Source organism: Anomaloglossus baeobatrachus, chromosome 2 (assembly GCF_048569485.1).
Source record: "Anomaloglossus baeobatrachus isolate aAnoBae1 chromosome 2, aAnoBae1.hap1, whole genome shotgun sequence".
Classification (NCBI taxonomy): domain Eukaryota; kingdom Metazoa; phylum Chordata; class Amphibia; order Anura; family Aromobatidae; genus Anomaloglossus; species Anomaloglossus baeobatrachus.
Window position 1 is genome coordinate 700,356,208 of NC_134354.1, and position 27,270 is coordinate 700,383,477.

General features: G+C 42.1%; 1 protein-coding gene across 6 annotated transcripts in view; it reads left to right on the forward strand.

Annotated features, from left to right (window-relative positions):
• FNDC3A (fibronectin type III domain containing 3A) overlaps positions 1-27,270 on the forward strand; it is a 356,645-nt gene that overhangs the window by 290,188 nt on the left and 39,187 nt on the right. For all 6 annotated transcript variants that reach the window (XM_075337265.1, XM_075337266.1, XM_075337267.1 and 3 more), the window contains 7 exons: positions 563-720; positions 5,768-5,827; positions 14,940-15,078; positions 16,677-16,730; positions 17,658-17,782; positions 17,866-18,040; positions 21,569-21,655. In XM_075337265.1, the coding sequence (XP_075193380.1) occupies positions 563-720; positions 5,768-5,827; positions 14,940-15,078; positions 16,677-16,730; positions 17,658-17,782; positions 17,866-18,040; positions 21,569-21,655 (798 nt within the window). The remainder of the gene's footprint in view (positions 1-562; positions 721-5,767; positions 5,828-14,939; positions 15,079-16,676; positions 16,731-17,657; positions 17,783-17,865; positions 18,041-21,568; positions 21,656-27,270) is intronic.

A 27,270-nucleotide genomic window follows, 5' to 3' on the forward strand; every position in this document is an offset into this window, starting at 1 on the left:
GGGGATGCTTCAGCAAGGCTGGAATTGGGCAGATTAAACTTTGCGAAGGAAGCATGAATCAAGCCGCATACAAGGTCTGTGAGAACCGGAAATCTTACATGTTTTTAGATCACTAAATACTTATTTTCTACCATAATTTGCTAAAAAAAAATAATCTTGACAAATCAGACAAGGTGATTTTGTGGCTTTGTTTTCTCATTTTGTCTCTCGTAGTTGAGGTCCACCTGTGATGTCAATTACAGGCCTCTCATCTTTTTAAGTAGGAGAACGTGCACAATTGGTGACTGACTAATTATTCTTCCCCCCCCCCCACTGTATATGTTTTTGCAGTTTTATATTCTGAATTTTGTCCAAAAATCCATCAATTCGACATGGCAGGTGCTGTAACCTGTGCTTCACCCTCCCCTTTTTCTATGACTGCCAGCTGTAGTAAATCGAGCTCATTTAGACACTGACTCTGTGAACCATTGATGTGAATGAGTGGAGTATTTTTTATATCTGACTGGTATTGCCTTTTATAATACCTGATGTACAATAATATATGTATATTTGTCTTTTCTAGGTATCTGATATCCAGGCCAGGTCTGTAATACTGACATGGTCGGCTCCTTCTAGCTTGATCAATGAAGACAATGATGGGAGCGTTACCCCTGAAGTGTACACTTATGACATATTATTATCCAACAATGGGAAGGATGGAAAATACAAGGTTGCTTATAGGTATGTGACTTCTTTTATTGGGACTGTGAAAGAGTCATAAAGAAGTAATGTCAGCAAGTTCCTTGCTATTTTTTTCATTTTATTTTATTTTTTGAGAACTTGCTATGCTTTTAATTAGATAGTATGAAGCTGGTTCATGTAGAAGAATTTGGTCAGCAGGTGCTATTCCTTTACATGTTAGTCTCACACAAGGTATATACTGCCGAAACTGCTGACTCCTCTAAGCCTTGTTCACACTTGCTCTAGGAAATCTTCCCTTTTTTTCCTTTTTTTTAATGTAAGTTCAACAAACGCTTGCCTGACTTACGTTTTTCTGCATTGTTTGAGCTTTTGAAAGAATGTGACTTAAAAAAGCAAATCATGTAACATAGAATTTCCAAGTGAAAGAGAATATTTATATTTATGGCTGACTTTCTATGAATGCCGATATCTCACCTGCAGTACTTTGCAGCGGTGAGCTACATCCATAAGGGTTTTTTCATATATACCTCGGTCATATATTTTGGATGGATACAATTGCTCAGACATCTAGTGGTATCCATCCATATACCACAAGGTGAACAGTTATTTTACTGGCTCACTCAGCAGACTGCATTATTCCATACAGCATCAAAAAGGTACATAAATGTATACCATCTCTTGGAACGCCAGAAGAACTTTTTTTTTAATCTCCGTTGAGTGAGTACGCTCTTAACCTGTAGATATTTGGTTACTCTACCCTAACCTACTGTATCCTCATCTACCCCTTGTAGACTGTGAGCCCTCGCGGGCAGGGACCTCTCTCCTCCTGTACCTGTCTGTGTATTGTACTGTTTATGATTATTGTACTTGTCCCTATTATGTATACCCCTTTCACATGTAAAGCGCCATGGAATTGATGGCGCTATAATAATAATAAATAATAATAAAAATAATAATACTCTGCAGGTTAGTAGCGTTCCTAAATTGCCCGCCTGCTGCACTGAAAGCCCAACTACCAGGAGGAAATTAAGCGGTGTGGCTTCAGTCACCGGTCAGGACACGGTGAGCGCGGTTGTAACAATCCGTCAGCAATGACTGACAACCGGCGCAGCAGTGCATTAGTGCAGAGCCAACTTTCAGTGCTGGCGCGTGGTTACAGCCACCACTCACTATACACTGACCGGTGACTGAAACTTCTCTGGCCGCACCATTATGACTGAAAGCCAGAGGCTGCCAGGAGGAATAAAGGTTATTTCGTCCCAGTAGCCGGGCTTTGAATTAAGCAGCCAGGCAGTTTTCCAAGCTCAAAATATGATTGTCGGGTAAAGAAAAATTTGCGTTTGGACTTGGTCTCAGAATGCTTCATATATAACCTATATGATTGCATCCAGGCTGCCCTATTTCCATCGATTGGGGCCGATATATATATATATATATATATATATATATATATATATATATATATATATATATATATATATATATATATATATATATATATATATATATATATATATATATATATATATATATATATATATAATATTAATGTGTGTGTGTGTGTATATGTGTGTGTGTGTATATATGTATATATATATATACTGCCACTGAGTCCCTAAGTCTCCCCTCTACTATATCATCCTCAGTTTTAGTCACTCTTTTAAGATATGTTATGGTTGAAGACAAACACCCTCGAAGGTAGGCTTTAAGAGTGTCCCACACTAAATTAATATTCCAGGGTTTAGGGTGAGCTTCCAGGAAATCCTCTATTTGGGTCAGAGTTCTATCACTTTGATCTATTAATTTCAGCCAAAAGGGATTTAACCTCCAAAAGGGTTTACCAACACCTTGGTTAGTCTTCATAGTAAGAATCAGTGGGCTGTGATCTGATATGCCCCTGACCCCATGTACCACGTCATCCACCCAGGTTGCGATATTGCTCGACCAAAAAATATAATCCAGTCGGGACAGCGTGCGTCTAGTAGAAGAGTGACATGTATATTCTCGGGTATTAGGATGCTGGAGTCGCCAAAGGTCAATCCACCCACCTCCCTCCGCGCATTGCTGCAAATCAGTCAAGTGTGTGGTCGAATGTTGTCCCCCTCCATCCATCCGAAACCTGTCCTGCTCCTCATTCATCACAAGATTAAAATCCCCCATACATAACACATACGCATCTGGATAATTGAGGGCAAAGCTCAGTGCTTGTTTAAGAATGGAGATGCGAGCTGGCGGGGGGTTGTAAATGCATAACAGCACATAATCTCTAGAGTTTATAGACGCATATATAAACACAAATCGCCCCTCCGGGTCACGCCCTCACCACCTTCGCTTCCCAACGGATACGTCTATGGACCAATAGAGAGACACCCCTGGAGTAGCTGGTGTGGAACGCATGTGCCGACCATTGTACCCACGGTTTGTTTACTAGTCTGGCTGTGTCTCGTGTGAGGTGAGTCTCTACCAGTACCACCAGTTGGGCCTTGACTTGCTTAATTTGGGAGAATACCTTCATACGTTTTTTGGGCGATTTAAGGCCGCTGACATTCCAGGTCATAAATATCAGCTCTGACCCCATATCACATAGATCTTTTTATAGAACCAGGATCCCAGATATAAGACGCTTTCTGCCCTGCAATTAAGTGGGGTAGCCAGGCAGTTTTAGAACGCTATTAACCCTTATGTCAGCGAAATAAACTTTTATGCCATTGGAACTTCAAATTAATAAGATTTGTTTTACAAGCGCTTGGGAAATCATTGCAGCACACACACTTTGTGGTGTACTGAAGGTTTCTGCTTTATTACATAATGTGACGTTTATATAGTATCCCAAACAAAGAAATAACTATGCACCAATAAGAGCCGCAGGGGTGTGTGTAGAAATGTGAAACTTCGCACCCATCAGTGTTAGCTGAGCCCTATGACATTATTTAGTTATAACACAAGATGGTTTCTATAAGAACAAAAAGGCTTGTATTCTCACACCTTAAGATTAACCCAATATATGCAGGTTAATAGTGTTTTTGACATGATGGCTTTCCTTTAATAGCGGTATATGGCATATGTTTTCCATGTTTACATTGGGATCTTTCCCAGAGCAGATTTAATAAGACTGAAACCAATCTAATGAGGATGATGATACTTGTGGTTGAGCAGTGTAACATGACTGCACGTATTCACCAGCAGATTTTAGCCGCTTTCACACATCTTTAGTTTTCGGTCTGAATACCGGACTGACCGTGAGTATCCTGATCCGAATCTGTAATGCTGGAAAGACAATAAGAGCTGTAATGTCTTGCCTGGCGGCCACTGGGATAATACTGGTGGAAATGCTCATCTTCTGTGATTTGTGAGAGTCACAACCACTGCGAATACATAAAAACAGCTGTAGCAGCTCCACATGGATGGATGATTGACGAGAGAGAAGATGGGGTTAATCCGCGCTGCTGTGCAACGAATACCTGGCGTGTATGAATCCTGGATAGTGATTTATTCAAAGAATGACGATCTCCATCATGAGGATAAAATCACAATGATTTCATCCTGATGGAGATTGTCATTCTCTGAAACGCGTAGACCAATAAATCACTATCTAGGATCACACACTCCAGTTATTCTGATCCGAACTTGACAGTCTCATATTTGTCTATAAGTCTATCATGTTTGAGTGAGGAGCCCTACAGCCGGTCCGTGCATCGTGGTTTTTGCTTGGGCCGTGATATACAGAATGTGGATAAGGAGCATTTCGGGCAGTATAAATCCGCTGTCGGGTACTCTTTTAAATACTATATTTTTCGGTTTTTAAGATGGTTCGGTTTATAAGATGCCCCCCAAATTCCGAGCAAAAGAGGGTGAAAAAAAATGGGGTCTGTCTGATGTTTTACCGGAGGGGGCTGCAGCGGTGGTGGAGCAGGGTCACAGGAGGAAGGGGTGGTGGGTGTCCCAGAAACTGTCAGCTGTGCTGGTGCAGCTGTGCTTGGGCTGCAGCGGCAGCTGGGGCAGCTGTGTTGGGGCTCAAGCGGTGGTGGTGGTGACAGCGGCTGCGGGCGGCGAGGGCTTCAAAGAAATGGCTCCCGGAGTCAGTGCAGATTGAGCTCTCGGCTCAATGGTAAGCAGAGATCTCATCTGCGAAAGCATCACCACCTGGCACCATTTTCCCTAAGTCCGCTGCTGGGAGATCAGTGGGTTGGAGGCGGCGCATGTGTAGATGAGATCGTGAGCCGAGAACTCCATCTGCGCATTCGCCGACTCTGGGCGCCATTATTTGTAGTCCTCATCACCCACCCGCAGCACCAGCCCAACCGCCACAGACACCACAAAGCCGCCCTAGCACCAGCCACCGCAGCACCAGCTCAGGGACCACAGCATTCCCCTAACCTCCTGCGACCTCTCTACACCACCCCTGGTAAGCTACATTCAGATTAAAAAAAAAACACCGCAAACCGCACCGAAAACCACATGCGGTTTTACCGCGGTTTGTTACGGTATTGCCGTGAATTTTCGGCGGGTTGTTCCCTGCGGTTTTTTACCCTTATCTATGGCAAAAACCGCAGGTACCTGTAGAAAAGAAGTGACATGCTCATTATTTTTGGTGCAGAAATTCTGCAGCAAAACCTGTAGGGGAAAAAAACGCAGTGTGCGCACAGAATTTTTTTTTTTTTTTTACCATAGGTTTTGCTGGGGAATGGCTGCAGAAAGGTTATGAACATTTTCTGCAACAAAACAGCGGCACAAACCGCAGCGCGCACAGGGCCTTATAATCCGAAAAATACAATAAATGCTGATAGCCTCGTTATATCTTCGATCAGTCTTCATTGTGGTCAATAATCTGCTATTAATGGACCAGCAATGGAGTATTCTGCAGTATAAGATTTGCGATGCGCTGATTGACTTTGGTTGTTGGGTTTGATATTGAGAATTTCTTCTGTTTTATTCTAAAAATGACAAATATCAGTTTTATACAGAATGTGCTGCGTGCAAATTGCCTTAATAGGAGTAATAGTGTAAATGCCAACGACGTCTCGAAGTTTATTATTTTCGCACATGGAATGACTGACCACCTAAGATGCCTTCATTTTCATTTCAGCGGAGAGAAAACCAGTGTTACTGTGGATGATTTGAGACCAGCAACAGATTATCACGCCAGGTCGGTGACTCCATTATGTTTCATGCGGTATTGATTTTGTGGATATTAGTTTGTCTTTCTGTGGGATAATTACTGATGTATAACTGTATGCCATGAAGTAAAATCTAGCTCACATTAGTGATGGAGAATTAAATCGTTGATGGTTTCCAAATTTTTGGGTGTCAAGATGCATCATTTTAGAGTAAGCAGCCTTTTTAATGAAGGGCGCACCTGTTATGATATGATGTGTGTATACTCTGCGATATAAATGCGATGAAACCGTGAAGGTAAAACTTTACATTTATTCAAAAAGTTAAAATACTAAGTAGTGCTAGTGCCAAAACCACATAGAAAAGGCTAAATCTACATGTTTCGGCGCAAAGCCTTACTCATGGTATTACCATAACTTTGTACCATGATTGACAGCTTATACCGAAACACATAGGTTTTGCCATTTCTGTGCGATTTTGCCCTTCACAGTAGTTAGTTTTTTAACTTTTTGAGTAAATGCCTTGCCCTGGGCGGCTGCACGCGATGACTGCCTGCTGTGATTACAGATATATCAAGTGCTGGTGAGCCAACTCTCCTTCCCCCTTTTCTTTCCCTTCGCTCATCGCATGCACTGCGATATTTTTGGGGTAATACATTCTAAAATTAGTAATGGCTAACAATAAAATTCTAAAAAAACAAAACAAAAAAACCTAACGAAGAAAAACTGGTAAAATGACAACTTCTTTTGCGTGATATTATTAAGCACAAACATAGCGTAAAAGACTTGTAGAAGATCTTTTACTAAATTTCACATTACATCTCTGATACCTGATGAGGGTGATGTGTTTACTTACAGACAGACACAGGGAAAGAGACACAGCCAGACACAGGGAAAGAGACCCAGACAGACACGGGGAAAGAGACCCAGCCAGACACGGGGAAAGAGACACAGCCAGACACGGGGAAAGAGACCCAGCCAGACACGGGGAAAGAGACCCAGCCAGACACGGGGAAAGAGACCCAGCCAGACACGGGGAAAGAGACCCAGACAGACACGGGGAAAGAGACCCAGCCAGACACGGGGAAAGAGACCCAGCCAGACACGGGGAAAGAGACCCAGCCAGACACGGGGAAAGAGACCCAGCCAGACACGGGGAAAGAGACCCAGCCAGACACGGGGAAAGAGACCCAGCCAGACACGGGGAAAGAGACCCAGCCAGACACGGGGAAAGAGACCCAGCCAGACACGGGGAAAGAGACCCAGCCAGACACGGGGAAAGAGACCCAGCCAGACACGGGGAAAGAGACCCAGCCAGACACGGGGAAAGAGACCCAGCCAGACACGGGGAAAGAGACCCAGCCAGACACGGGGAAAGAGACCCAGCCAGACACGGGGAAAGAGACCCAGCCAGACACGGGGAAAGAGACCCAGCCAGACACGGGGAAAGAGACCCAGCCAGACACGGGGAAAGAGACCCTTACTATCCCGGGCAACACCGGGTGCTACAACTAGTACTTTACTAAATCTTTGACTGACAGCTAGGCTGCTGAAATCTCGTTCTGCTTAGTACAGGCTGCTCTGGTCGGACAGGCTGGGTGAGCACAGCCTGAATACACCGGGATTCATGAGTGCACTCACTATAATATATTATTGCAGCACTATTGCTGTTCTCATCAGACAGCCTCGGTCATACGGCGGCTCTCTCCTCACTGGGTTTGAACTGAATCTGATTGTCTATAGTATCCAGTTGTGCCATTGTCAGCCAACTCACCTGGTAATCTGGGTTTAGATGACCCTACACTGGCTCCTAGACACTCGCTAACCTATAATGTTCCAGGACCTGATCTATCTGGTGCCTGTATAGACTACACTCAGTGATGCCAGGTCCCAGTCATCATTTTACTTATAGTAAATGCCAAGACGCCATGCTCTCTAGGCTTCATAAAGGTTTTACTTTAAAGGTTCCTCTGTTGCAAGGTTGCATTAATTGAGATACTTTAATAGGCTTTTCTTGCTTCGGAGTAATCAAAGTGCCTTCATTTGTAACAAAGTAGCTATTAATGAAGGCACTAATCTTGGAGCTCAATAGTGTCTCATGCGCGTCACCCCCACAGAACTTTTCCCCTTTTTTAAAAGCGCTCCATCTTTTTTCTTAAATGAGTCTATATGAGCCTGGTGTGTAGTGTGAGTGTATTAATATCCTCCTCTACTGCTCTGTACGGTGTCCAGCGCTGTTCTGCTTCTCTGTGACCTCCGCACTCTGTGGATTCAACACAGGTCACACAGAGCACAGTGTGACTTTTACAATGTAAGTATCATCAGAACGAGGCTCCATAGACTTATATTGTACCAGACTTACGGCTCATAGATCATAGAGTGAGCCGGAGAGTCACAACCGCAGTCCCTCACTGAGAAATGGACCAGAACGGCGCTGGAAAGAGCAGAGGCAGGCGGGGATATTAATACACACACACTGCGTTACATGCATATATACACACATTAATTAAAATATATAGGTGGTAGTGCTGCTTTAAAGCAAAACGCCTTATGAAGCCTATTGTTACTTGTATCCTGGTGTTGGACGTCTGTGCTGATGAAAATTGGAAGGCTGCAGCGCTCACCACACATTGCTAATGTCATAAGATCACAGGGGACAGAGGCCTGAAAGTGGAGAAACCGCACTGGGACGGGAGGTAAGTATGCTTTATATTTTATGCAGCAGATTGGGGCCATTCAAAAAGTGGGTATGTCCCGTAGGGAGCAACCTTTTTAAAGGGGTTGACCACTACTTGCACCAAGAACAGCTGATCGGGGGGGGTTGGGGTTGGTGGTTGGACCCCGGCCAATCAGACATTGATGACCTATCCTAAAGATAGACCATCAATCTAAAAGTAGTGGCCAACCTCTTTAAGGCAATAAAACAAAGTAGATTTGTGAGCTCTGTGTTATACTTTGTGCAGTTTAGCAGTATTCTGCCAGTGGTTTGTAGTTTGTCATTCAGAAGTCACAGTGCAGATATAGTAAAGGAATATGTATGTTCCCTCAGGGCTGGGCGTAATTATATATGGGGAAGAAAGAAAAAAAAAAAAAGATTCTGCATCTTTTATGACCATGCATTCTGATCATCATTCTATAGATGGCGCTAGTGTACAAGGAAAGGTTTGTGATCTCACTGCAGGTGAAAAATATTAGTCTGGTTAGCTGAAAAGATGGGTTCAGTTAGCCATTAACACTAGAAGTCCCAGAAATTTCAAGCTCCCTTCCTGAAGTCCCGAAAGGGGGTCAAATGACCCTTAGTCCAAACTGAATAGAACTAACTAGAAACTAAATGGCTAAACTCAATGGAAAACAACAACCTCCTGTGGTGCGACAGTAATGGCCTTAATTACAGAACAAAAGACTGTGATTATAGGATGCTAGCTAAAATCCTTCAGGTCATTCGACCCGTGTCTGGGTTCCAAAGGTAGAAATGTTCAATGACCCCTCTCTGGGACTTCTAGTGTTAAAAGCTATCCTTCAGAAACTAGAAGCGGGAGATCATATACAACAGTCTCCAGGACTAACATGTTGATGACCTAAACTTAGGAGTGGTCATCAATGTCAGTTTGGGGAGGGTCCGGCACACGATCCGCTGTTACATTGTGTTTCCTTTGCTTCAGGACCTGGTATCGGTGACCCACAGCTCCTTTACCATTCTTGGTTTCTGTATTTTAGTTCCAATTTAGAAATTAGGACCTGACTTGCAGTATGGCCACTACACAGTGAGTGCACTGTGTTGTTCTGACCTGGGAACATCATCTAAAATGTAACAACAAAATGGGACCTACTACATCTACTTTATAGTAAGAGGCATCGTGGATCCAGTAATGATTGAGAAACTATCTGCAAGTGACGGAGATTTCTAGTGCTTAGTTGGCATCTTATAGATGTTGCTTCCTCAGAAACGTGGTTAACATTTTTTTTATCTAGCTGCGTGAGTCGACCTATGGGATAATGCCAGATGCTGCTCGCGTTATGAGATGGCTTAGGGACTATTAATAATATTTCTTGCAGTATTTTAGCCATGCTGATGGAGGTAATGATAATCACATTGATATTATGGAAGAGGTGATAAATGGGTACAGAGTGGGTAGGGTACGGAAAGTATTCAGACCCCTTTAAATTTTTCAGTCTTTGTTTCATTGCAGCCATTTGGTAAATTCAAAAAAGTTTATTTTTTTTTTCATTAATGTACACTCTGCACCCCATCTTGACAGAAAAAAAAACAAATGTACACATTTTTGCAAATTTTTTAATCAAGAAAAACTGAAATATCACTGTCAGAAGTATTGACCCTTTGCTCAGTCACTCCAGTAATATTTAAGTCAGGTGCTGTCCATTTCCTTCTGATCCTCCTTGAGATGGTTCTACGCCTTCATTGGAGTCCAGCTGTGTTTAATTAAACTGATAGGACTTGATTTGGAAAGGCACACACCTGTCTTTATAAGACCTCACAGGTCACAGTGCATGTCAGACCAAATGAGAATCATGAGGTCAAAGGAACTGCCCAAGGAGCTCAGAGACAGAATTGTGGCAAGGCACAGATCTGGCCAAGGTTACAAAAATAATTTCTACAGTACTCAAGGTTCCTAAGAGCACAGTGGCCTCCATAATCCTTTAAATGGATTAAAAAAAAATATGGGCTGACTGTCACGCAACGAGCGTGGCGAATGTGTTCCAACCGACGTCAGATTCACAACGACAAATACACCTAAAACACCACAGGCAAGGGGTGATGGGGCACTGAGGACACAATAACAGTGGGACCTGGCACTAGTGAGAGGGTAGATAGACACAACCTAACCTCATCTGAGCTGTCCCTACTTTCCTAGCCAGTCCCTATACAGTCTCCAAAACTATCGCCAAGCAGCACCCTGGGTCACTGAGAAAACCCTATAGATGCCCTGAGTAGTGAGAGGTGGGTGAGGTTCACTAAACTACAATAAACTGTTGTACTACAGAAACAATAGAGTAGGACACAAACGGGGGGTAAACAACCAAAAAATGGATAGGATACGACTTCTGGAATATCCACAGCAGCTTCCTTCCACCAAGGCGGCTTTAATACAAATGGTTTGTATAGTCAGCAAAGCTTGCTGGGAGACCTGGCTATTTAAGCACAAGGGGGTGTGACTACAGAGCAGGTGCAGCTGACCTAAACTGCAGGAGAGCTGCAAACAGAAAAGCTGACATTTAACTACTTCAGTACCAAAGCAAATAAAACAATATTTAAATGCAGAGTCCCAGATAGAGATAAGGGGCTGCAGTCCTAAAGCTGCCACTAATCTCCAAGAACAGGGAGACAACTGACAATACCATGGGATGGACATACTCGCTCCTTTTGCACTCCTGAGATATTTCAATTACTCATTTATTTTTACAAAAGAAACTCCTTTATTTTATCAACCTTGTGTCGGGGATTTCTAGTTGTGCCAAAGAGCTACAGCACTGTATAGATGAGGACATTTGTTGACATCTGACATATCGGTCACTTACGTTACTTTTCCCTTTAAGTACAGGACATAGTTTCCTTTCTCAGATCTTCCCCTGTATTGGCGGAATCCAAGGTTACCTGCCGACTCTGTAATGCTCTTAGGCTGCTTTCACACATCCGTTTTTTGCTGTGCGGCACAATCCGGCTCTTTGCAGAAAAAACGCGACAGGGTTTTTTTGCCGCCGGTTGCGTTTTTTCCGCATAGACTTAAATTAGTGCCGGATTGTGTCGCATGGCCTTGCGTTCGGTCCGGTTTTTGCCGGATGCGGCATATTTAGCCCATGCGGCGGCCGGATGGAACGTTGCCTGGGACGTTTTTTTGTCCGGCAAAAAAAAACCACGCATCACGCCGCATCCGGCCGATGCGGCGCTTTTTCCAATGCATGCCTATGGATGCCGGATGTGGCGTGATGCGGCAAAAACCGCATCCGGCCGCCGGAAGCGTTTTTTTGCACTGCGCATGCTCAGTAGCATGCCGCAATCGTCAAAAACCGGACGGGCTGCATGTAAAAACTTATGCAAAGGATGCGTTTTTTTCGCCGCATCCGTTGCATAGGTTTTAGAGCCGGATTTAGCCGCACTGCAAAAACCGGATGTGTGAAAGCAGCCTAATAGAGAAAAGACAAAGGCAGACTGTGCAGAATATATCCATTTTGCATTATGGACTTATTAGCATTTACAATTCGGAACATAAGTTATAACAAATTTCAGTCCATTCAGCTAAAATCCAGCGTCCTTACAAATGACTTGTAATATATATACCCCACTAGTGTGCCCCTCGCTGTGATTAATGCCGTTCACTTTCCTGTGTTTTATTTCTATTCCTCCTGTGACAACCAACCCACAGGCAATGACTAATTCCACCCACTCCCCACACTTCAGGCTCACAGTCGCTGTGACTATTAATAATCTGATATATTACTCAGTTTACTAACACAGGAGATGTTATCCTAACATAACCCTACATCCTGCGCTGCTGTAAATTCTCTCCATAATAAGGAAGGAAGACTCGATTTTATGTGTGGAATGGATTAAAACAAAACCAATAGCTGTTATATTATGTATATACTTGTCAGATTTGGCAGGTCTCTCTCTGAAGTCCGGCATCCATCCGTATCACATCCATGTATATTGTCACAGCCATGTATATTGCTGCTCACATACAATGCAAAACTTCTGTGTGGATTTTCACCTTAAGGCTATGTGCGCATGTTGCGTACAGTTCACTGCAGAAATTTCTGCAGCGATCTGAAGAGCACATGTGCGCTTTAAATCGCTGCAGAAATGTCCGTAGTGAAGCCGATTCCATGCGCTCTGCCTGCAGCTCCTCCCATAGACAGAGCAGGAGCTGCCGGCAAAGCGCACGGAAGAAGTGACATGTCACTTCTTTTTACGCAGCGCTTCAGCAGTAGCCGAAGCGCTGCGCTCTAAAGCGCCACGTGCGCACGGCCCTTGCACAATCTCCATAGACTGTGCAGGGGACGCAGGACGCATGCAGTTACGCTGCGCTACAAAGCGCAGCGTAACTGCATGTATTTGCGCAACATGCGCACATAGCCTAAGAAATAAGAAGCAAGCTGCTTATACCCACAGATTCTACATTAGAAAAGCCAAGGATTACACCTATAGTTGAGCGAGTACCTAAAGCCCCCGTCACGTTTAACGACTTACCATCGATCCCGAAAACGATGTGACCTGATAAGGATCGCTGGTAAGTCGCTGGGAGGTAGCTGGTGAGATGTCACAGTCAGATCTTACCAACGACACAGTAACGATCAGCGACCTGTATAACGACCTCGGCGGGCGTTGGGACTGTGTTAGGAGGTCATTGGTAGGTGTCAAACACAGCGAAGTGTGCTGCCCAGCAGGACATCACCTTTGAAGAAAATGGTCCCAACCATGCAGCAACGATCGGCGACCTCACAGCAGGGGCCTGATCGCTGGTAGGTGTCACACATACCGAGATCGTTGCTGCGTCACAGAAATGGTGACGCAGCAACAATCTCGTTAGCGATCTCACTGTGTGTGACAGGGCCTTAACTATTCGTACGCGCTAGACTCCTAATGAGTATTATCGAATACTCGCATATTCATTCCGAATAGCGTGTGCAATACAAGTCAATGGGGAACACTCGCAAAGTAACGAGTAACCCAAATTCCGCACTATTCGCTACTCGCACAAATCGTACGGCATTCGTGTAATTCATTACTTTGCGAGCATTACCCATTCACTTGCACTGCACACGCTATTTGGAATGAATACGCGAGTATTAGACAGTACTCGTTATGAGTATAGCGAGTACGAATAGTTACGTACTCGCTCCACTCTAATTACACCTATTAACTTGATACAAAATTACATTTATTTACAGCCTAAATTTTATGTTGTGCATTATTCGATTAGATTCTAAGATTATTGAACAAATTTTGAATTGTTCTCATAAATATTACATTACTGACTCGCTACATTCTTGTGAGTTTGTCAAGTAAATATAAAGAATCAATGTGCTGAAAAATTATTTATTCTAAAATAGTTATGCAACATTATATATATATATATATATATATATATATATATATATATATATATATATATATATACACATATATATATATATATAATATATATTGCATAACTATTTTAGAATAAATAATTTTTCAGCACATTGATTCTTTATATTTACTTGACAAACTCACAAGAATGTAGCGAGTCAGTAATGTAATATTTATGAGATATATATATATGACTGTGTTCAAGCTTATTTACATCTGATCATTATATTTGACGTTAAGTTTTGCAACTTTAGAAACTGTACTTTAAGTCTCAGTAAATCCAGTGATCATAGTCTAGACGTAGATCAAAAACCTTGCTTATAGAAGGCCAATGACAATTGACTAGGAGCCAAAACCCAGTACAAGACCTGCATCACCGCAATAATGCTAGAAATCATATAGAAAAAAAGCGCATAGAAACATAAAGACTAAAAGAATAATTGTTTATTATTAATATAGTTAGAAAAATCCTAACATGAAATCAGCAGTAGAACAATAAGGACAAGAGACACATAAGGGCAGGCATAATTAAACAGATGAAATGATCCATAAAAGTGGCACAAATCACATATAATTGTTATGAATGAACACAATCATGATTGAACAGACAAACCACATAAAAATAATAATAAATGACCAAGTGTAAATAATAAATGGGGTAATGCTGACACCAGATATACATTCAAGAAACCTCCATAGCTCCATAGCATTACCCCATTTATTATTTACACTTGGTCATTTATTATTATTTTTGTGTGGTTTGTCTGTTCAATCATGATTGTGTTCATTCATAACAATTATATGTGATTTGTGCCACTTTTATGGATCATTTCATCTGTTTAATTATGCCTGCCCTTATGTGTCTCTTGTCCTTATTGTTCTACTGCCGATTTCATGTCCAGTTTTTTTAAATATATCAATAATAAACAATTATTTTTAGTCTTGATGTTTCTATGCGCTTTTTTTTCTATATGATTTATAGTCTGGACATAGCGTAGTGGTGCTTGTACCCTTTATATACTGTATTCAGTTCTTGTCTCCCTTTTTCTCTGTAGGGTGCAGGCAGAACTAAACTTCATTAAAGGAAACCCCTCGGACGCTGTAAGCTTTACCACAACGAGCTGCGAACCAGAAACGCCCAACCCTCCGCGAATTACAAACCGGACCAAAAATTCACTCTCGCTCCAATGGAAGGTGAGTCCTTTTAAGCATGGGTTGATGTTTCCAGGGTTCAAGAATAACATAAGATGGCTTTTATCTACAGTCACTGATTTGCACAAGCAATATTGAGTTTTATTAAAGGTGATGGCCACTGCTTTTTTTTTATTGATAGCCTATCCTTAGGATGTAAAAAGGAATCCAGCATTCATTTTCTTTATTTGTATGTGGAGCGGTCTCCTATGCGGGCACCATGTCTATGTATAGAGTGACGTATAACCAGCTATGTATCCATAGGCTATTTTATCACTCTCTGATTGTATGGGGGCTACACCTTGCCCCCCACCAATCAGCTGTTGGTGGCAGCCGTAAGTTCTCAGATGCTGCCGGAGCACAGCAGTTCTGTCTATACTGGCCAGGTACTACGTTTCCACTCCCTACACATATGGCGCACTTGGCTATTATACTTTTTGGCCAAGTTGCTGTTTAACTGCAGCAACTGAGAAGTTGTTGACCTCGCCGGTAACAGCTGATGGCACCCCCATCAATCAGATATTGACCAAGCTCTTTGACAAATAAAGTATGTATTACCTGTTAATCAAGAGGAGATAGTTAGCAGAGCATGTGTCTGATGTCGCTTTCTTCATTATCACTAATGAAGCATGATCTAAATAAACTAAACCATATCTGTCAGACATGTGAAATATAGAAACGATTGTTTTGCAGCAGCAAGTGAGGAAATCCCTCCAATATGTTATCTTCTGTGTTTTTATAACTCGAGGAAATGGATTTTGTATGGAGGAGGGATATCGCACCTTTCAGTCTGTTCTATTGAATGTGCCGTTTATATCATGGTAATTGCACATTTCTTCTAGCAGCTTTGTGTAACACGTCGTGGTGCCCCCTGGCAGGACGGTTCTAGCCCGGACGAGATAATGTAGTCTTTTCTTTTCACACCTAATGCATAATGAAAGGACGATGCCGGGCAACATGTTCAAACAACCTGGATTGTGCAGCTTTTGTCTTTATGTAATGAGCTGGAAGTGCTGTTTTCGGGTCTGTAAATCATAACACAATGCTTATCAGTGATACCGGTAGCCTGCCATGTTTTACTTCCAAGAAGCGTTGTGAATCTGAGGAGGGGACTTGCTTTATTTCAATGTGGAGACTCTGATACATTTCCCGGACATGTGGACACAAGTAATCCTTGAGCACTACAAACCAGGAGAAGCCCTTGTGTTTCTTCCTAGATGAGGGACACGAATGGACGATGCCAGGACTCCTCTTAACAAGCTCTTTAAATTGTATCAGATCCGGCTTTAAAAACTTGCCAAATCCAGTGGTTATCTGTTATTACATGGCGGTTGTTCTACAGTAGTAGCTCACTGATCATGTAGCACATAGGTAGGAAGGACCTACCGGAGTGAGGGGTGCTAATTACTGGTCTGGCTAATAGACACTGGGAATGGGTCACTCATCTTATATCCAGGAGTTGTGGAAATTAGACAACCCCTTCTAACGGATTAATTACACTGTATATGTTGTTCCATATTTATAGGAATTGGCAGAAACATATATAAAAAATATATTTGCAGTTATTTATGATTTACCGTTTACCTTTTTTTTTTTTCCAGGCTTCATGTGATAATGGCTCAAAGATACACAATTACCTTTTAGAATGGGATGAAGTAAGTTAAACACCATATTATCCAACCATGTGTCCATGTGTCGGTATGTTTCTTTTAGGTCTCAGTTCTGCTTTCGCATAACTTCCCATACATTGTAAGTGATAAGCTAATGACGCTCTGCTGTGAGTGTGAGCGAAGGTCATGTGATCGGATCACAGTTGAAGAGAAGAGGGTGGAGTACTTTCTGAGTGCAGTGCGATGTTTCACACGCACCCATAGATTCATATAGGTGCGTGTGAGCCGAAACTCTCTTCCAAACGCAGTTTCATTGCTCCTGCTGAGAAATCAATCGCAGATAATCACTGCCCCATAGTTTTGCACTGGTGCGAGCGCAGTCCGATGTTTTATCAGATTGCACTCATCCGTGCAAAACGCAGGTGGAACCAAGGCCTAATTATTTTTTTTAATACCCCTGGCTGCAGTGTTTGTCGTTAAATACCTATTCATCATAGTAAAGTATTTCTTCTCTTGATTGATGGCTGTTCCCAGTACCAGAAGCCTGGTACAGCCGACACGCAAGGGCAGGGGATGTCTGACATATAATGTAGAGAACGGAGAGCACCAAGTTGCCAACTCCAGGGCACTTATGGGAGCAGCACGTTCCAGTATAATACTTAATTTCTTCAGTAACGCTGCCGTAAAAAAATAAAACATTTGGAAGGTAGATTTTAGTAGGCCTTCCATCCAACATTAAGAGTTCACTATTGACTTCCATTATACTCAGTAAACCAGTACCGAGCACCATACAGTTGGCTCATCACTACGTCTTCCGTCTTGTGTAGTCAACTCCACAATGGGTCAGCGTAAGGGGGAACTACATAATACTAGAGAAGCTGCTGTTAATGTTATTGATGACGGGTATCTATAATGTGTTTTCTTCTTGTGTGAATACTGATACAAAAATGAAACGATCTTTCTTTTCTTTAGGGTAAAGGCTGTCAAGAATTCTGCCAATGTTACTATGGGCTTCAGAGGCAGTTCAGAGTGACAAAATTGTCTCCGGCAATGGGCTACTCTTTCAGACTTGCTGCAAAAAATGACATGGGCATGAGGTAAATGGCCGGTCCATATGGAATGATGCAGGTCTTCGTTGTGCTCCCAGGTGAATGTGTCCCTTGTTTCTTTCCTTTCTCAGTGGTTTTAGTGAAGAAGTTCTGTTCTACACCTCGGGCAGTGCCCCCACAGTGCCAGCAAGTCCAATACTCAATAAAGCCGGGATTAGCTGGTTGTCACTGCAGTGGACTAAACCCTCAGGTACACCGTCTGATGAAGGGATTTCTTATATTTTGGAAATGGAAGACGAAACCTCGGTATGTGTGTGTATAAGAAAACAAAAAAACACAACTGATTGATATACAAAATTATTTGGGGAATGAATATATAAAAACATATCTTTTAACATTATCTTGATAACTTTAAAGAGTTTGTCCGTCCACTTTAAAAAAATAAATAAATATAAAAATAAAAAATATAGGTTGTCAAAATGGTGTTTTGCTTGGGTTGGATATGTAACCACTGCAGCCAATCACTGGCCACAGAAGTAACCAACATATCCTTGCAAGAGCCAGAAATTGTTGAATTAAAGAGCAGAAATTGCAGAAATCGTCTCAGGACCCAGAGGTCCTCAAAGTAGGAGCAGTGGGGAACAGTATTGGGATTATTACTTCTTTGTTTTACACCATTTTTAGTGTTTTATAAAGAAAAACAAGATGCTCAGACAACCTGTTATACATTGAGATACTTTTTGAAGCTGAATTCCAAATTTCCTTCCAGTGGGTCAATATTTAAAGGGAACCAACCACCAGGATTTTCATATATAAACTAAAGCCAGTGCTATGCTGGCACTATCAGGCTGAGTCTATTCATACCTAAAGTTTGTGAAATGCACTGTTATTTCATGAGTTGCAACAGAATATCTAATAGATGGGTCGGAGTTTGCTACTTATTCCCGCCCCTGTCTGCTGCCTCTCCTTCCTTCCCTGTCTGTTATTATAGGGGAAGGAAGGAGAGAAAAAGGACAGAGGGGATGAAGGACACGCAGCAGACAGGGGCGGGAATAAGTAGTAATACCCAACCCACCTATTAGATATTCCGTTGCACGTCATCAAATAACAGGGTATTTCACAAACTTTATTTGCCAGTATTTCAGAAACTATACATCCGATCTCACAACTAAAGGTATGTTTAGAATCAGCATGATAGCATCAGTATAGCACTGGCTTAAGGTTATATATGAAAATCCTGGTGATTGGTGCGCTTTAATGTGCATGTGGAATTAATTATCTTGGCTTCTAATAATTCTAAAGGGTGCTTTACACGCTGCGACATCGCTAGCGATCTCGTTAGCGATGTGACACGCCAGATCGTAGATGCGATCTGCCGAGATCGCACATGTGACCGGCGCTATAAAACCGCCCTATGGGCTATCTTGCCAGATTGCATCTACGATCTGGCGTGTCACATCGCGAACGACATCGCTAGCGATGTCACAGCATGTAAAGCACCCTGTAGTGTGTGGATCTGTAGAAAATGCTCGGTGACACGAGTTATAATGCAGCTGTGTCATTACTGTAAACCATAATTTTATTGTGGTCTGTATTTCTCCAGTGTTTGTCTGCATCGGTCACATGCTCACATAATATGCTATAAATGTCTGATGGATGCATTGCTCACCTTCATGAACCATATCCTTGTGCTCTGCTATTGTCAGAACTGCCAGATAAATGAATGTAGAGTACATGGCCAACCTTCTCCATTCATTCTCCATATGGGTTGGCATCAATATCTGCTTCATCAGGAGGTTATAGTCCCCTTTACTCCACATAAGTAGAGCCGAGCTGTGGGTCCTGCTTCCATTAGACACATATAGCTTATCCCGCTGGTGGACAAATACGGAAGAGGCCCCTGTGCAGCAACAATATCTGGGCCTTTTGCAGCCTAAGAGCTCATAACCGCATTTCCACTTACTTTGTAGGTACTAATGGGCCCCCTTACCTCTTGGGCCCTTGTGCAGACAGCACAGGTTGCACCAATGATTTGTCCACCCCTGGCTCATCCTACGAAGTTATTGTAGATGGGGGAAATACACTGTGAGCTTACTGGGTACAGATTTGGATCCAATTATTCTTCTGATGAAAGATTTGCACTATATTAATCACCCGCTTTCAGCTATGGGCACACACTGCTGTTTTGTTTGTTCAGCAAAACACTCACCCTCTGGCAGATAAACGCATCAAAAAACGCATGTGTGCTTTTTTTTTTTTTTTTACTGTATTTGATGGAAAAACGCATAAAGTGACATGCTGCTTCTTTTTTCTGCACCCAAAATTGCAAGCAAAAAAGAAGCAACATGTGCACAGCCTCTCTGGATTCTCATAGACTTTGCTGAGGAAGGAAATGCATGCAGTTTAAGGCAACAAACGGCAACCAAAAATGCATCAAAAACTGCACTGTGCGCCCAGGGCCTTAATTGGGTTTTCCATCATATTTATTCTAAGGCTCTGTGGGCCCAGGGGGTGCGTACAGACCAAAAATAATACCTGCCTTCTGGATGGGCACAACTTTTACGCTCTCGCAGCCTTGTCCCTTTCATACCGCTGGCACCAACATTAGATGGGGGCATCATATTACAGATGTAGCAGATATCTGGATGGCTTCAGCCTTCATATTCTGTAGAAATTGTAAATCAGCGCATGTTTCAGACCGAAAAGCCCAGACCACTCACCAGATTGAGGTTTCTCCCCTGGGTGGGCAGCATTAGCACAGCAGCAGCCCCCAGGGGAGAAAAGACCAAGGAGTGGTGAGGGGGGTGCCAATGAGATTCTGCACTAAATATGATTTATGTATTGTATGTCAAACCCACAAAATAGCAGCATATGTAACATAAAATAATCCTAAGTGTGTACAACATCATGGGTAGTATATGTATGGCAATATACATGCTTTATAATGGAGATCTAGCTATAACTAATCAGGTTATACAACGCATTGTTCCCTTTTCTTAAAACGCGTTATGCATTTTCCATGTGATGTAGGACAATATACATTAAAGGGGTTGTCTGCGATTGATATATTGATGACTTGTCAGTTTATCTTCCCATCTTGTGAATAGGAGCTGACAGTACCGGTCAGTAAGCGATGTACAGAGCTATGAGCGCTTCTCTCCGGCCCTAAAGGAGTGAACTACTGGCGGCTATCGGACCCCACCGATCTTGTATTGATGACTTATCCTATGGATTGTCATCCGCATGTCAATCCAGGACAGCCCCTTTAAGATTTTACATAGGTAGTCCATACTGACCAAATCCACAGCTCTTATGTGATGCATGATTCCAGCAGACTGATCGGATGGCTCGTGCTGCTACACCAATTTCTTACTGTAGTATAATAACATTATGTGAGGACATTGCTCAGTCTAGGAACAGAAGCGATCAGTATTCCATTCGCTTACACATTAAATTGACTTTATTAAGGTTATTAGTAATCAGAGGAGGATATGAGGTGAGACAGTCGTGTTCTCAGTAAATCTGCTCAGAAATAGATCCTGCATCACTCTCTGTAATAAATTAATAACCCACCTATGGCCACAAATTCAACCCCCGCTATCAGTGTATCGAAGCCATAATCTGCCCAATCCAAGTCCTCAAATTATCTGGCCTATGACTTTAGATTTTGCCAGTTGTAAATGACGGGGACGGACGTTATTATAGTCCATTCATGAATTATTTTTTATCAACGCACTTAATTATGTAATTATTGTACTGCTTTATTTAATTAATCAAGATGTGTTTTTGTAATACAATTATATCAGTCATCTTATTGTTCATATATTTTCATAGGGCTACGGATTCAAGCCAAAATACAATGGGGATGATCTTACGTTCACAGTAATGAACCTGAGGCGCAGCACAAAATACAAGTTCAGGGTGAGTGCGTTCTCCTATAGGTCTGTATTGGGGTCAGTTTGGTGTATTTGTGACAGTACAGCACCGGCTATGCACAATGTGACCTGCCAAATGCACTGAGTAGTGAAATCTCATACATTTATGGCATATCCTCAGGATATGGGATGTAATAGGATATCCATATATTACTGCGAGCTTAGCATGTTATCAGCCAGCAGTTCAGTCGTCATTCACTTCCATGTCATTTATAGAACAAGGGGTACGCGGCTGGATCCTGGGAATGGTTTATTTCTACGTGAAACATAAAAATTTAAAAGGAAAAGACTAGTCCGTGTTATCCATATTTGCCCTTGCGTCATCGCTTTTATTGTTTGTGGTTCCTGTGGATGTTATAAGAATCCTCCTGGCAGATTGTGTTTTATGGCCCTTTGGGTTTCCTTTCAAGAGGACCAACCACCAGTATTTTGCTATATGAAGTAAAGGCAGTGCCATATGGGCACTAAGATGCTGATTCCACACATACCTGTTATAAAAAGATACGATGCTTGGTTGATGAAATATCTTTAATCAAAGTTGCTGAAATGCACTGTACTTTGACATGTGCAGCACGGGAGGGTCTCTGTGGGTCGGGTCCTCCTGGCTTTGCCCCCTTTCCTTTATTTGAATATTGCACCGTCATTGCCATTGTTGGTGGCGCATGCGCATTGCCACTGTAATTAGGTCTTCATTAAAATGGTGTTGGAGTCTGCACCGGAGGCATCAGCGCATGCGCAGGATTTTGATTTTGTTTTCTACATCTGTACACACGCCAATGCCTCTCACCCCAGATTCTTCAATAGAATGGCACCGGAGATCACAAGCGCATGTCGCCAACAACAGCAATGGCAGCGCAGTGCGATATTCAAATAAAGGAAAGGGAGCAAGCCAGGAAGATGCCGGAGGAGGAATAAACGCTGAGCACCCGACCCACAAACACCTGCCCCCGTTGCACCCGTCAATCAAAGTGCAGTGCATTTCTGCAACTTTAATGAGATATTTCATCAACCAAGAATCACATCTTTCTACAATAGGTATGCCTGGATTCAGCATCTTACTGCCTTTATGCCACTGCCTTTACTTCATATAGCAAAATCCTGGTAGTTGGTCCTCTTTAAGTTTAAAAATATTTAATACTTTTTGTTATTCCAGTTCAATGTAGATCATGGAACCATTATTAATTTCTCTTATGAGATATGGACACCAGATAAATAAAACCTAAGTAACATCTCTGTTAGTTTTAAAGCATCACTAAACTTAGGAAAAATGAACCAATCTTCCCTCAATCTCCTCTTGTGAGCTTTAAAACTGGTCATACATTTTGGCTACCATACTAATTGGCCTGTCTGGCCACCGCATAGGGTTCACCCAAGCGTTAATGTGTTTTAAATATGAAAAAGGGAGTAAGTCAGGGCTTATCTTCTCTGTGAACAAAGTATAAGGCATGTTAAAATTGAAGAGCCATGTCCTTTATTCCCCGAACATCTATGTTAGTGATAGAATAGACACAAATAGTAACAGTAGGTGTTGCTTTCTACTGATTATACAACCCCTGGCAAAAATTATGGACTCACCTGGTTCTGAGGATGTTCATTCAGTTGTTTACTTTGGTTTAAAAAAAGCAGATCACAGACATGACACCAAACTAAAGTCATTTCAAATGGAAACTTCCTGGCTTTAAGAAACACTAAAAAATCATGAAAACATAATGTGCTAGCCAGAAACTGTTAATTTTCAAGACCAAACAGGGGGGGGGGGAATTATGGAATCACTCAATTATGAGGAAAAATTACAGAATCACTCAATTATGAGGAAAACATTATGGAATCACCCTGTAAATATTCATTCCCAAAACTAACATCTGCATCAAATAAGATCTGCTCGTTAGTCTGCATCTAAAAAGGAGTGATCACACCTTGGAGAGCTGTTGCACCAAGTGGACTGACATGAATCATGGCTCCAACACGAGAGATGTCAATTGAAACAAAAGAGAGGATTGTCAAACTCCTTAAAAGAGGGTAAATTATCACGCAATATTGCAAAAGATGTTGGTTATTCACAGTCAGCTGTGTCTAAAATCTGGACCAAATACAAAGAACATGGGAAGGTTGTTAAAGGCAACATACTTTTAGACCAAGGAAGACATCAAAGCGTCAAGACAAAAAACTTAAAGCAATATGTCTCCAAAACAGAAAATGCACAACAAAACAAATGAGGAACGAATGGGAGGAATCTGGAGTCAATATCTGTGACCAAACCGAAGAAACTGCCTAAAGGAAATGGGATTTACACAGAAAAGCTAAACAATAAAAAATGACTGCCTGAAGAGAACATGTAAATTTCCACAGTCATTGATGATATGGGGCTGCATGTCAGGTAAAGGAACTGGGGAGATGGCTGTCATTACATCTTCAATAAATGCCCAAGTTTACATTGAAATTATGGACACTTTTCTTCATCAATTGAAAGGATGTTTGGGGATGATGAAATAATTTATCAAGATAATAATGCATCCTGCCATAGAGAAAAAACTGAAATCATTCTTTCAACGAAGACGCCTAAGCTCAATGTCATGGCCTGCAAATAGTCCAATTCTCAATCCAATTGAAAATCTTTGGTGGAAGTTGAAGAAAATGGTCCATGGCAAAGCTCCAACCTGCAAAGCTGATCTGGCAACAGCAATCAAAGAAAGTTGGAGCCAGATTGATGAAGAGTACTGTTTGTCACTCATTAAGTCCATGCCTCAGAGACTGCAAGCTGTTATAAAAGCCAGAGGTGGTGCAACAAAATACTAGTGATGTATTGGAGTGTTCTTTTGTTTGTTTGATTTTCATGATTCCTTAATTTTTCCCCCCTGTTTGGTCTTGAAAAGTAACAGTTACTGGCTAGCACATTGTTTTCATGTTTGTTTTTTTTTGTTTCTTAACCCCTTAACGACCGCGGGCAGTAATATTACGTCCTAGCGGTCATAGTGTTACTGCCCACGGTCTGCCGCCGGCAGCATGTAACGATCGGCTCACATCTCAGCTGATTTTCACAGCTGAGATGTGTGCCTGCCAGGCACGAGCAGGATCGTTATCCCCTTATAACGGCAGCGGCGGTGAACACTTCCTTACCGGCTGATCACGTGACTTCCGGTGGTTGTCATGGTAGCACAGGGTCATGTGATGACTCCTGTAGCTGACATGAATTACTTTCGGTTTCCCTCGGCCCGGAGCCCAGTGAAGCAGAAAATGAGCATATCTGCTATTTACAACTGTATAGCGGTGATCAGCATTTGTGGCAGAGCGATCGGATTGTTGATCCACATAGCCCCCTAGGGGGACTAGTAAAATAAATAAAAAAAAGTTAAAAAAAGTTTTAAAAAATTAAAAAAAAAAAAAAAACCTGAAAGTTCAAATCACCCCCTTTCACCCCATTGAAAATTAAATGTTAAAAAAATATACACACATTTGGTATCGCCGCGTTCAGAAACGCCCGAACTATCAAAATATAAAATCAATTAATCTGATCAGTAAACGACATAGCGGCAAAAAATTCCAAACACCAAAATTACGTATTTTGGTCGCCACAAATTTTGTGCAAAGTGCAATAAAAGGCGATCAAAACGTAGCATCTGCGCAAAAATACTGTTAAAAATGTCAGCTCGAGACGCAAAAAATAAGCAGTCACTGAGCCATAGATCCCAAAAAATGAGAATGCTACGGGTCACGGAATATGACGTAAAACGTGCGCCACTTTTTGAGGACAAACTTCCGATTTTTCTAACCCCTTATATAAAATTAAACCTATACATGGTTTGTGTCTACGAACTCGCACTGACCTGAGGCATCACACCCACACATCAATTTTTACCATATAGTGAACACAGTGAATAAAAGATCTCAAAAACAATAGTGCTATCGCACTTTTTTTGCAATTTTTGTGCATTTGGAATTTTTATGCAGTTTTCCAGTACACTATATAGTAAAACTTGTGGTTTCATTTAAAAGTACAGCTCGTTCCGCAAAAAATGAGTTCTCACATGACCATATTGACTGAAAAATAAAAAGTTATGTCTCTCGGAAGAAGAATGGCGGAATAAAAAACGGAAAGCGAAAAATCGGCCCGTCGTGAAGGGGTTAAAGCCAGAAAGTTGCCATTTGAAATGACTTTAGTTTTGTGCCATGTCTGTGATCTGCTTTTCTTAAACAGTAAACAACTGAATGAACATCCTCAGAGCCAGGTGAGTCCATAATTTTTGCCAGGGGTTGTATAACCCGAGATTGATTCTCAGCTTTACTGGTGAGAACAATGCTCTCAATGCTGCTATTACTTGTGAATATGTACTATATGGAGAGCAGGGCTCCATTGTGGGGAAAAATGCAGACCAAAAATCAAATAATGGCCAGATACTCATGAACGCACACAAACAGCTAATTCTGAAAGGTACATATAAAGGCCCTAGCCCTTCTCCATATTCCAGCTAAAGATTGAAGAGATCAACAGGAAATCATGCCTTATATTTTTGGTTTTTACTTATATAATTTTCTTTCTTTCAAGGTTAAGCTTTCCTTTAAAGGGATATTTTCATGTCATTAAATAGTTTTAGTTAGACAGCATGAAAATAAGCAAGTTTGAAATGTATTTGCTTTTTTTGTCTGTCATTTTCCTGCAATGAGCACCTTTTATCTTTCATAGTACACAGCTGGTTTCCATGGGTCTCAGCCACTAATGCCTGCACAGACCTCGGCGGAGTGTACGCAGTAGCTACATTCCAGGAGAAAGGTTAACGTGTAACATACCAGGCACCTCTCTCCAGCCTATTGAGTTCTATACAGCAGCTGATCACCCCTTTCTCTGAGCTTCTGACAAGCTGCTGTTTCAAATCTTTCAAAAATCATCAACCCCCACAATCTGCTGCTTCCAGGGCAGGTCACCTAATCACAGCTTCCCTGAGCTACGAGGTTGTTCAAATGCTGTGAAAATACAATGATAATTGTGTACACTCCAGAACAAACCACTGACATCTGAATGTGTTACAGCAGATCTTGTGTTGATCTTTATAGGTTTACTTAGGCTAGTTTCACACTTGCGTTCAGCGCATTCCGTCACTATGGAGAATAGCGCAGTCCGTTAACGCACTGCGCTATTCTCCATAGACTTGTATTGACGACGCACTGTAACGCAAGTGTCTGCGTTGCATCCGCTGGACAACGCAGCGTCGTTATTTTGACGCTGCGTCGGGCGGATGGAACGCAGCATGTAACGTTTTCCTGCGCTTGGCGGAGTGTCAAAAAAACGCCACCTGCAGGAATCCGTTAGGCGTCCGTTGTTCTTATAATGGCCGCCTATGGTGGCGGATTCCGTTAGAATGCGTCATTTGACGGATTCCGTTAACGCAGCTGATTTTACACAACTGCGCATGCTCAGATGTGTAAAGACAAGGACAAAAAAAACTATAACGGACTGCGTTATTTTGTACGATCTGTAGCATGCGTTGTGCCACTATATGCAACGCATCCGTTACATGCGTCACACAACGCAATGCTACGGATCCCGTCCAACACAAGTGTGAAACTAGCCTAATACTACCGCTCTGCTGCTCACCAGAACTGTCA